Source organism: Nanorana parkeri, unplaced genomic scaffold, assembly GCF_000935625.1.
Source record: "Nanorana parkeri isolate BGI_ZX_2015 unplaced genomic scaffold, ASM93562v1 scaffold49, whole genome shotgun sequence".
Taxonomy (NCBI): domain Eukaryota; kingdom Metazoa; phylum Chordata; class Amphibia; order Anura; family Dicroglossidae; genus Nanorana; species Nanorana parkeri.
Genome location: NW_017306317.1, coordinates 824,410 through 836,754, shown reverse-complemented (window position 1 = coordinate 836,754; position 12,345 = coordinate 824,410). Strand labels below are relative to the sequence as shown.

The window sequence follows — 12,345 nt, the reverse complement described above, 5'->3', positions numbered from 1 at the left end:
TTTTTTTTTTTTTTTTGATTGGTTGTGGAGCCATCCTGTACTCGACACCAACCTCATATGTGCAGATCTTTTTTTTCTTCTAGAAGCTCTATTATATTGGTGTGACAGGCTACTATATTTGCAGGATAAATCTGCTATTCTTTGAACTACCATTTGATAATACATGGGATAAAATGACAAGAAAAAGCAGATGGGTTTGAGAGAGACTTAGGTGAGGGAGGGAAGTGTTATGGTCATAGAATGACAAAGGGCAGCATTATTTGAGGACATGCGGTATGTCACATATAACGATAGTTGTTCTGATTCAACAGGAAAAACATCACACTGGGACTGTGTACCTTATAAAGAATCTTTTATATTTTTTGTTTTTTTAAATGCTAAACTTTAAAACAGAAATTAAATGCACTGCCTATCCAAAATTAAATTCACCGCTTGGATTTAGCTTGGCAAATGCTCAGAGTCTTCCATTAGATAATAGGTCTGGGTTCAGCAACGTTATGTGCCCAAAAAAATGAGGTCATCTGCCTTCCTGAATATGATGTTTTTCCATCAATGGATTTTTTTTCTTCCCTAATGGCACAGGCATATTCCAAGATGACAATGCCAGGATTCATCAGGCTCAAATTGTGAAAGATTGGTTCAGGGAGCATTAGACATCATTTTCACACATGCATTGGTCACCACAGAGGCCTGACCTTAACCCCATTGAGAATCTTTGGGATGTGCTGGAGAAGACTTTACAACGAAAAAGAAAAAAGCACAGCGCTCTCTTAGGGATGTGTGGTGTGTGTGGGTGCAATCAAATTTGGATTGCTGCTCTAGGAACAGGGGGAGAAATCTATGGAAATGGAGCAATAAGATCGCAAATCCCGAAGGTGTGAATGGTGTGGGGACACCTCGTGTATGTGGGGTACAATTGGTAAAAATAGAAATAAAAGGTAAAAAAATCAAATGTAAATTAAAAGATTAAAAGTGGGGACTTACTTTAGCTGTCAAAGATCCAGGCAAGGGGGGCCCCGATGAGATTCTGGCGATGCAAGGAGTATTGTGAGGAGGTGTTCAGTATATGATGGTCTCCAGATGAGGACTTGGGGGCAAGGCAGGGCAGGTCCTAGGGTTTGGCCATGATGGCTGGAATGGAAGTCATCAGGTGTGTTAATGAACCCAGGGATAGAAGAATGAAGTGAAGACCAGATGTGAACTGAGGGCTGTGTGTGCCGGGGGAGCGGCTGCCTCTGATCTTAGCCGCGGTGTTTTTGGAAGTGGTGAAGTGAAGGTGGCAGAGGGCAGAAGAAGGACGTGCACGGGGCAGTGATGAGGGAGCAACGCGTTTCGAGGAGATCCTCTTTCTCAAGCTCAAAAAGAAAAGTGAGTGACCTGGAGAAGACTTTACGCAGTGGTCCAATTCTCCCATCATCACTACATCATCACACAAAAGAAAAATGAATACAACTGGATGGAAATGTTGTGACATTGCAAACGCCTGTTGAAATGATGCCACGTTGAATGCATGCCGTAACCAAAGCTAATGACAGCCCAATTAAATATTAAGAGTGTGTGACTTTTTTTTTTTTTGGACAGGCAGTGTATATTGCAGCTTACCAGTCCTCCATTGTGGCCGCTGCATTTGTTTTAATTTTTCAGGTTTTAGAAAAATATATGCCAGAAAAGCAGTATCCTTTCAACTTCTTGTGAGCGAAAAAGAAAGCACAAACATATTTAGCTTTCTTGTGTAAACTATATATCCCATCAATCCACTATGTAATGGAGATAAACAAAGGCAAATATGTTTGAAGTCCAGCCTGTGTGACAACCATGGCTCCCTTAACAGATACAATAGAGTAATCAGTGTAGACCGGAATAGACAAGAAGTGTGTTAAGTGCATGTATTCGAGAAGTGGCCATTGGCTGCTTATTTATAAATGGGGAACATTTGTTTGGGAACTGTTGTTCTAATTTGTAATTAAGATCTGTCAGAAATTAGAACTACAATCTTAATTTGAAGATTTGTTCGTTTCCATCCCGCTCGTTTGACTTTTTTAATCACTGTGATCGAAAGCGATTATTATCAAAATGACCATATTAGCTATTAGAAAATCAGAAAAACATTCCAAAAATTACAATTTTCTAACAAAATTTTAACCATGTATACCCAGCTTAACTGTGCATTTGATATAAGTTTTAGATTAGATCTGCCTCATCTTACCCACCTAATCAAACTTGTCTGATAATGTACAGACCTCAAATACAGACCAAGCATTGACCCACCAGAAGGTTCGCCTTTCCAATGTTTTCATCAATTGCATCTTGCTGTAAAGTGAACAAACATGTGTAGCGCATGGCCATAGAGAATAATGGCCGCTCTTGGCACTTGGGGATCTCTCTCAAAGTTCCCCAGGCTGCTTAGAGGGGCTTAAAATCATGAACTCTCGGTGTGGCTGAATGTATTTTTCTGGCATACAGCCATTGGAAGGAGAATCTCAATGTGCGTATGAAATACAGTCATGAAAATATGGAAAACTTAGCATGCAAATACCTCATCAAGAAATATTTTAAAGTAACCATTACAATATGTGATGCTCATTAAATTGAATACGCTATAGTTTCCCTTTGCGAAAAAAAATACTCTAAATAAGAGGCTCTTTCCTATAGTCAGACCCTTGCTACGCTTTTCAAGTTTTCTAGTGGTTTGAAAGGTGCTCATTATTGTTAGGTGAGTGTGAGTATTGCAGCAAAATATATTATTCCCACCATGTTCAGGACTTACAGGTGGTGCAGAAGTAAAACAGCTGCTAATAGGGTGGCAGCAAAAAATATTCACTAGGAGAATCACAAATGGCTAAAAGCCCCTAGTTGGGTTCCCAGCTGTAATTAAATTGAACATGTTCTTCTAGGTAGCTACTCTGGCAGATTGGTTTCTGAGTCACTGTAATTGGTATGTGTGTTACCATAAAGCAGTTATACTTTAAGGAACTCATATTCTTTAATGTTTGTTAAAAAACAATGGTTTTGAGAACATTCCCCATTTTGTTTTCACATGCATAATGATGACCCTTGCAGAGGTTTAGGTATGCTTTCAGTTAAAATAATTCATTGTATGAATGGCTTGACTGGTACATACTTAGCCATCTACCAGTAGCCTATTATGCGCTGTCTGTTTAGTGGCATATTATCATTTTGTTTTATGGTGTGACAAAAGGCAAGTATTCCTTATTTTAAAAATCCAATTTGTTATAAGTAGGTCTAGAGCAGTAACCTCATTGTCTCTTGTTATAGATACACGTTTTAGAAGCTCAGTGCTCTGATGTTTTCTGCATAATGTATTGGAATGTCACCATTGTTGACTGCCCTCTAAGAAATGTTTTTGTTGCCTTCATTATTGTTTTGTAACTGTAGAGGTTTAATAACTTTTTGTTTTATTTTAGCATGCAATGATGCTGCCAGTGTTGACCCATCACATCCGCTATCACAAGTGCCTGATGCATCTAGATGACTTAACTGGATATGTGTTTAAGGATCGCTGCTTGCTGCAGGTGAGTAAATACATTATCGCTGCCATATGTACATCAAGATGTACATGTAACAATTTTTCCTAAAATAGGCCTTATTGAAGAGATTCAAAGTGACATTTTAGTCAACCCCCCCCACTGCTGCTTTAAGTACTAATCTTAAATGATGCCTCTTCATCCGATCATCATTTTCTTTCCAGTAGTTTTCAGGAGTCACTCCAGCGCTGGTGCCGGTCTCTAATCCAACGCTGAGTTCTGTCTCTTCTTGTCCCACGGAGTCTGCGGGTGCACGCTGCTGCATTAACTTACCCTGTGCCTCTCCTCTTCTCCCGGCCGAAGATCTCTACCTCGCATGCGCCCGCCCCATGATCCTTTGCGGGGGCCTGAGAATGTTCAGATCTTTGGACTGGAGCATGCCTTCAAAAAATTATACAACATTTTAACTATTGCACATGGTAAGGGATAATGACAGCGTAGCAAAGCATGATTTATTGAATGCGAACAGGTTTGCTTAAGTAAGCTGTGTAACAAAATGTGCTTGTCCTGTTTCATGGATAAGAATCAGTAATGATGTATGCCCTGTCCAGTTATACAAGGAAGTTTCCATTATTAGATGTTCAACTAGGGCTTGTTGGCTTCTGTGTAGTCTATTATTGTTCAGGTTTGGTATTGCTAATTGTGCTCATGGGTGAGACCTTCTGGCTATAGGAATGTGTGAAATCATCATAATGGAACTAGAGATGTGTGAGGGTTCAGTTAGGTGGGAGGCAGAAGAGACAAGGGGTAATAACAAGTAAGTTGTAACAGATGAAGAAAAAATAAACACAGGGGGAGGGGTCCGAGGATTAGGAGATCAGGGGGGATGTGTAGGTGTGGGTGCTGTAGGGCCAAGTGTTGGTCCCAAAGGGTATCTGGAACCTTTTTATCATAAATGTGGCAACTCTGCATCATACCATAAACTCTTTCTTTCCTTTTTATAGATAGATACATAAATACATACATAAATAGATGGTACACATTTGTGTTTAGAAAAGTACATGGTGTAAAAGACAAAGTGATCAGAGCACTACAGGACATTGCAAACAGAACATTTACATTGAATTATAGGACTCCCCAGGAACCATGTAACATAAACATTTGAATCCTGTAAGAAAGGAACCAAGTATAGCAAATTGTATTTAGCCAGGCACCCCAAATAATTTAATAACCACTAGCTTTCCGAAGCAATTTCTTAATATTTGAACACACGTGATAAAATCTGATTTTTTTGCCTAGAAAACAGCTTACAACCCCCAAACTATTATACATTTTCTGAAGACCCTGTAGCATAAAAAAAATGCTAGTTGCAATTTTTTATTTTATGTCGCACGGTATTTGCGCAAATTTTTATCAAACCAATATTTTTAGGATAGAATACACTAAAATCAAATTTAGTGCACAGAAACAGAAAATAAAACAATTTTTTTGGTAAAATATAAAAGACGGGGTCAAGTCAGGTAAATCGATACCAAACATGTCAAGCCTTAAAATTGTGTTCGCCCGAAAAAACGGAAAAAACTACAATACCCAAAATTTCCCATAGGTGACACTTTAAAAGCTTTTACTGCTCATCAATTTAGTGTTAACAGTGATTAATGGCCCTAGAATTATTGCTCTCACTCCGACGTCCGCGACAATATGTAACACGTGACGCATATGCTTGAATATGTCTGCACGTGGGATATTGCTATCACATAGGGGGCTAACACGCCCCTATGCAATAAAAAATATGATGTGACAAGTCCTCATTATGGAGACATCAGGGGTCTGTCAGACCCCTAAAATCACTTGGGGATCCTAAAGAAGCTGATGAAGCAGTAATCTGCTTCACCAGCTTCTTCTCCTGGCTGCAGGAGCCGGAGAATGTAAACTGTGACACTGGAGTTGATGTAATACACATCACTTTTAGGTCCAGTGATCAGAGGAGAAATCAGCAGCTACAAGCTTGCTGATCTCCCTCCAATTGGTGGGGGGCAGACTAGCCGTGCTGGCCCGGGCCTGGGGGACAGCGGAGCCCAGGGTAGCTGGCGGCAGGGGGGGGCATACATTTCGCTGCGCCGTACAAGCGGTCCTGAAGTAGTTAAAGTATACACAATGAGCAAAAATATATGTACGTTTAACAGAAAAGAGGATTTTAGTACATTTGTGGCTGCTTTTAGTTTGTCTGTGCGAGCTCTCTTTTGTAAAAGTTCTTACAGAGCCTATGTATTTTTTTACAGCTCATAAGACCTTACAGTATATTTTTGGCTGTGATTGTAATGCAATCATAATAACAATGTTATATCATATTCTCACTTTCTCACTGCACAAAACACTCTGTTATTTTTGTTACGACTGTACAAAGACATGCCCAACATAATCCATTTCCTGGCTAAAAAACGGTGTTGCAGAACATTAATCCTCCATACAGACAACACAAGGAGTAAATCTGTCACTGTCAGTGGACCTGTAAGGCACAAATAAACCCCCTCTCCTGTTTCAAAACTAGATTGAATCCCTTTTCCTGCGGACAGGCTTGCTATGCACAGATGAACCTCTTCTTGTACAAGCCGTCTAATAATATCTGACAAATATTAACCCCTGCCTTTATCTGAAGAGTATTAAGCAGGACTTGATCATGCATTGTGCAGAATTTTTATTTTATTTTATATTTTTTTAAGTATTACAGAAAGAACCACTTCATAGTGGACCTTTTCTTTTTCAAATATTCTAATCGTTAGAATGATACCTTTTTGGACACTGGTGCAAGGTACATGTCATGCAAATAGTTCAAGTCATAGGTTTAGTTTTTGTGGATTTAGTAAGGAAGTTTAGGATTATAGTTAGATAGATGAAAGTAGTCACTCGCACTCCATGATATTAAAGTCAATGCTGTTTATTGACTGAGATAACACACATCTCCTTAGCTAAGGAGATGTGTGTTATCTCAGTCAATAAACAGCATTGACGTTAACCTCTTGCCGCTGAGGCATCCGTTGTTACTACCGCACCCACCCAGTTGGATTTGGGTTTTTGTCCGGTCAGGAGTGCAATGGGACAGGAGGATTAGGATTATAGTTAGGCTGATGGCAAGCAAATTAAAGTAGACCTAAACTCTCAGATCATACAAATATACTTTTCCCAACAAAGTATTTCTTTACATTTTTGCCCAAGCACTTACAGTCACCGTTTTTTCAAACAGCCCCAACTCTCTCTGCTTGGCATCCCTGAATTCCCTGCCCAGTACAATATCAAAAGGGAGAGCAAAGTCTAGTTTAGCAAAAGGAAGAGTGAAGGGGGTGGAAGGCAAAGGGAGGAGGGGGAGGGGACTGGCATTCCTTGCTGCGTTTGTGGAGACACTCAGAGCTTACTAGCACACACAAGGGTGGCTCTAGAGGACCCTGCAAGGCAAAGGAGCCACTCTAAAACAAGATATCAGGGCTAGTGCTCAGGGGATGAACTGATTCTGCAGGAAACTAAAACTTTTAAACATCAAGAAGTGGCATCCATCGTAAGTGAATGTATCTGCATTTGAAATAGCTTTAACATCAGCATTTAAAATAGCTTTAACATCAATTTAAGAGTTGAGGTAAGGATAGGGGAGTAAGAGAGTTAATTTTTAGGATTAGGTTAACTGGAAAGGGTTAATATGTATGTAAACCCTAGCCGTCAACTTCTTTTCTTTGCCTCATGTTGGTCCATTAATATGCTATTGAAAGGGTTTTGGCATAACTGTACAATAAGTGCCAGAATACATGTTAATCCTGAGATAGGAGAGGGGGAAGTGTTCTGTAGTCCTAAAAGCCCTTCCTCCCCCAGGGTGACCATGTTAATCCTCCATAGGTACAGTCCAATGAGTGAGCGTTGTCACCCTAGGACAGGAACTGTGTTACTGGATCAAAGTACTATTAAGTTGCACTATATTACATTTTGTGGGATTTAGATGTAATTCAATGTCTTATTAGGTTGCGGTAAAGTCAAGTGTATATCCACTTTTACTGAAAAAAAAAATTGCATTAAAACTCATGGATTCTACTTCCTACTGTGTTAGTCCTAAGCTGGGAGGTTTTTCTATTTTAGTTGCACTTTTGGAAATTCTGTGGACGTTCTGTACACTAACAGTGTACGCAGTTCCTCCAATATATCATGTCTAGCAGCAGATAATTTTTATTTACCCTAAATTACTAAAATATTAAATTCCTATTTATAATCCTGTTTTTGCTTTAGGGTAGACAAATTCTAGGGGGACTTCTATGGTTAATGTATACTAGCTATTCCATCTGCTTTGACAAGTGTTCAGGCACCATAATACAATTATATGTATCCACACTGCTGGGGCAAGAACATATTCTGAACAGGAAATGGATTTTGGAATCTGCTATCCATTAATCCATTTTACTGTATTTTCCAGTACAGGCAAGCTACATGAGAAAAAAAAAAAAAAAAAAAGCTGTTCTTAATAGAGTCTGTTCATAGTTATTTGCGGTATTGCAGCATTTTGCATGCCGTGTTTTGGGCCTGTTGACTGCAATTTGCAGCGTTAACTGCCACACGTGACCCAACAGACGTTAAAGCCCCTGCCAAAACCTTTTTTTTAACTGGAATTAGGCTTTAGTATATCAGGATATATGAGCATAATAATGCTTTCAGCTATGTAGGAAATAAAAGGGGTTGTTGCACATTTGTTCTTTTTTTGAGGTGAATGCTTCCATACCTTACGCACCCAAATTTAGTAGCGCATTGGGATTTATCTGTACTGTTTAATGCAGTGAATTACCTTTTAGATGTAAGTGCAAAACCATGTTGCCAATAGTACAATACTACTGTTTCTTCACTTCTACAGTACTACAAAAATGGGAATCTGCTATGATTAGAATTATGAGTCTTATTTGCTATAGGGACCATTAATTACACTGCCAGTTTAATGCCTGGGCTCCCATATATTTCCTTAGGGTCTGCAATTATCGCCAACAACTGCCAACACATTGTACAATGCCAAATGCTTTTAATCTTTAATATTTTTAAAACCAGTGCATTAAGGCAGAAAAGTAATTTTTCATTTCCAACTTTGAAAGATGAAATGCATTTATCTTGTCAAGCCTAGAAAATGTTAGACACGTGAGGGAGCATACACTAGATTCCATCTGCTGTCTCACACAAGGCTAAGTGCTAATCAAATTAACCTGTTCCCTGCCACGTTTGTATGGCTAGCAATGTACCATGTGTGCAAGTGACTCAAGTAAATCCAGCGATTAACGGATGATTGCCACAGTTAAAGGACAAATTAAATGGAAGAGTGAGATGTGCATTCCTGAAATGTAACAGTATGATGCCTATGATAAATGCGGTATACCAAGACAGAACTAACAGTTGTTTAGGAGGCACACGATTGCATACCAATACAAATAGGAGTAACCAGGATATGTTATCTAACATTAGGCTAGGTTTTGTATACTTCAGTATGTTTCTGTGTGTCCTTGCTTATAATATAATGCTGATATTCACTACCCAGTTTTTTCAGGGGTGAGGCTTTAGAACAGGGTAGACAACATTGGCACTCTAGCTGTTGTGCAACTACAAGTCCCATAAGGCATTGCGAGACTCCAAAAGGCAGAGTCATGGTGCGATTTGTAGTTCCACCACAGCTGTAGTGCCGGGGCAGCCTACCCCTGTTTTTAAGGCTTTGCCCCTGAAAAAAAATTGATAGTGAACATCAGTATTATGCAGCATAGAAACATTGCATACAGTATGCACAACCTACCTTAATGTTTGATATCATATCCTGGTTACTCCTATTACTCCTAAGTAAAAGGCCTAATGGAAATAATTACGTCAATCCCAATTAACCTCATAGCTTTGGCGCTATAGCAAACTTTATCATCCCAGGTCTGTTAGTGTGCTTGCATGCTATCAGTTGCAGCCCCTGTTGATCCCAGTGATTGTCAGTGCTAGGGAATTCCTTTTTACTAATGAAGTCATAGGACATGAAGTTTAGTTGCGAATGGCTACATGTAGCCATCCTGGCCTTTACAGCCCTCCTCCAGTCAGTGGAGAATGTGCATAAAGAGTTTGCTAAACCTGTGTTAGATGCTATGTACTCTGTAGTTGATGTAAAATGTTATTGCCTCCTTTACATCAATCTATTCTGGTGGGTTGCTTTAGGCAGCGTGTTTATTTGAATAGGCAGTGCACTAAAACCGACAAAAAAAGCACCTGCTCTTTTTTTCCCAATACCATGCACATTAATGTGTTACTGTCTGCTGTGTTGCCCTGCAATGCAGGTGCACTACCCTAGTACATAGGGTGCCGTTGATATGAATACTACCACAAAACTAATGCATGTAATGTGTGTTGTGGTAACACCTGTCCCATTTGTTTGTGGGACAATGCCACTATTTTCATATGTTTAATAACAATAAATGGGTATTTTTCTGTTTTTGTTTCTGAAGAGTTGAGTAAACATTTACATTTGGGCTTCACATGGTACTTTGTTTTTTTGCTAGATATAATTCATTGTTTTTTTTTAAATGTGAATATGACATTGTTAACAGCTTGTGTCTTTTGTATGCTGTCTGCAATGTTCATTATCTGATTTTATTCTGTATGTATGGACACTGCACAGTGCTGCTTCTCTTGACCTGTATTCTGGGTGTAATTCTGTGCCTCTCCTTTTCCTTAGAATGCTGCATCTATATGAATGCACAGTACCATGTTTTGTGTTCTGATAGCTGGGTGTAATTCTCAAGTTCGGTTCTCGTTTTGTGGGGGAAATGTATCGATCAAAATACAACACAATTGGATATAAATTGGGCTACCTCTCCTTTCTTCACGCTACACACACTCCTAACTGTGTGTTTAAAGCTGTGTCCCTTATACAATGTGGCTACATCTAGTTTTCTGTAAAGAGCAGCACACTTCCTCATCCTATAAACTGTGACATCTCTATAGTAAACATTTCAATATGCCCCCCTGAGGCTTCCCTCATCAAAGTGAAACACAAAAGAGACTTTAGATATAGACTGTGGATCTTTGATGCCCCACTTGGTATTGTTCTGGTAACCAAGCAGCAGGCCGTATTGTTGATGAGCTGTTCACTACTAAGATGTACTCACAACGTCCATAGAAAATAATGGCTTGCCTGTCAACCAGCATCACTGCTTCTGGCTGCCGTGGTTACTAGAATACATTCTAGCAGGCATTTTGAAATATTTACTACTAATCTGCATCTGGGAAAATATGATGGCCTTCAGGCTTATATTCAGGGATGGCTATTGAGATTATAAGGAGACCAGAAGCCATAATAGTGACTCACAGCAGACGTTTTGACACATTTTGGCAAACATGTAGGCTTCTTTCACATCATTTCAGTCTGTTGCAGTGGGTTAACTTGCAATATTTGCATGTTGCATTAAGTCAACCCACTCAAACTTGATACCCTGAACCCACCGCAATGCCCATAAAACTTGGCATGCATCATTTTCTTTCATTACACTGATGATTTATATGATCAGTACTGAATGCCAGGGGACCACCATGAGCAAGGCCATCCATGCAAATGTATAGGTCAAGTGGCATGAGGGCTCACTTCTTTCTTGCAATAGCTGTGCAGCCCCAGCTGCTTGAGTGATGCAGAAATAATGTACAGTATTGTTCATAGTTAATGTAATTGAATGTATTTTTAAGATTTAACTCCGGAGTTTTGTGTTACTTATGAAAGGTGTAGGAAGAATATACATATGCAATTATATTGTCCATATAACTGCTGGAGGCAGCACAAAGATACTAGGCAACCTAGTTGGCTAAACTCCACTTCTGCTAGAAAATTTTAGTTAGTAGCAAGCAGTAAAAGAGCGAGCAAATTCAATTTAGGCAACAGGAACAGGCCTATCAATAACTAGAGGGATGGCAGCGGTGTCCCTCAATTAAAAGGTAAAATAATGTTACGTTGGGTACAGAAATTGTTTTCTTATAATGAAAATGTCTGCCAATGTTAAATATTAACTGAGCTAGATATAAAAAAGTGACCTTGTGATCAGCAGAATATCTCTTTCAGCAAGGAATTTAGGGGGTCTCTAATGTCTCATAGCAGTTTCTTTTCTTCTGGTCTACTCAGAGAGAAAAATCTATCTTTAAGATGGAAAAATCATACTATATATAATCGTGTACATTTACATTCACTTTTAAAATGTTTGTATATCTTTTTTTAAACATAATTAGCAGTTCCTTTATAGTACTAAGTGTTGTTTAGAATTCTATCAAACACTCTGGTGTTTCTCTTGTGATACACACTAAGAATCAGGGAATTGCAGCTTTATTACACTGCAGACTATGTGATTTGTCATGACAGGTTCACCCCCGCTCTCTAAGCTGTTGTTCAACAAACTCAATATGCAGTCTAAAATGAATTCCTAATATGCATGGTATGCAAATATTACAGAAAAACGGAAGAAACATTTTACAGCTTTTATTTAAAAGCCACAACTCGTGTAACAACATAAAGCAAATCAAAGGGAACGATATGTGCAGATTAGCAGGATCTGATAAGAGCTGTGCCAGGCACTGGAGGGATGAGAGTTTCAGGACGGCTGAGCTGTTTTATTCCCATCCTTACATTCATTCCTATTTGCAAAAGATTCCATACTTCTGATAAGAACTAATCCTTGGAAAAAAACAATGTTGAAACAGCTGAGGGAGGTTTGACCAGCTACTGAAGATTTGTCTACAAAGTACACCCATAAATATACATTGTCACTTTGGTATTCTTTATATTAACAGCCAACATATTTTCACATTTTGAGTGTGTGTGTATGTATATGTG

General features: G+C 39.1%; 1 protein-coding gene across 1 annotated transcript in view; it reads left to right on the top strand.

The window, feature by feature from the left end:
- The window catches only part of DROSHA (drosha ribonuclease III), a 239,833-nt gene that overhangs the window by 122,870 nt on the left and 104,618 nt on the right, over window positions 1-12,345 (top strand). The window contains exon 17 of the mRNA XM_018574114.1: window positions 3,426-3,533. Coding sequence (XP_018429616.1) covers window positions 3,426-3,533 — 108 coding nt within the window. The remainder of the gene's footprint in view (window positions 1-3,425; window positions 3,534-12,345) is intronic.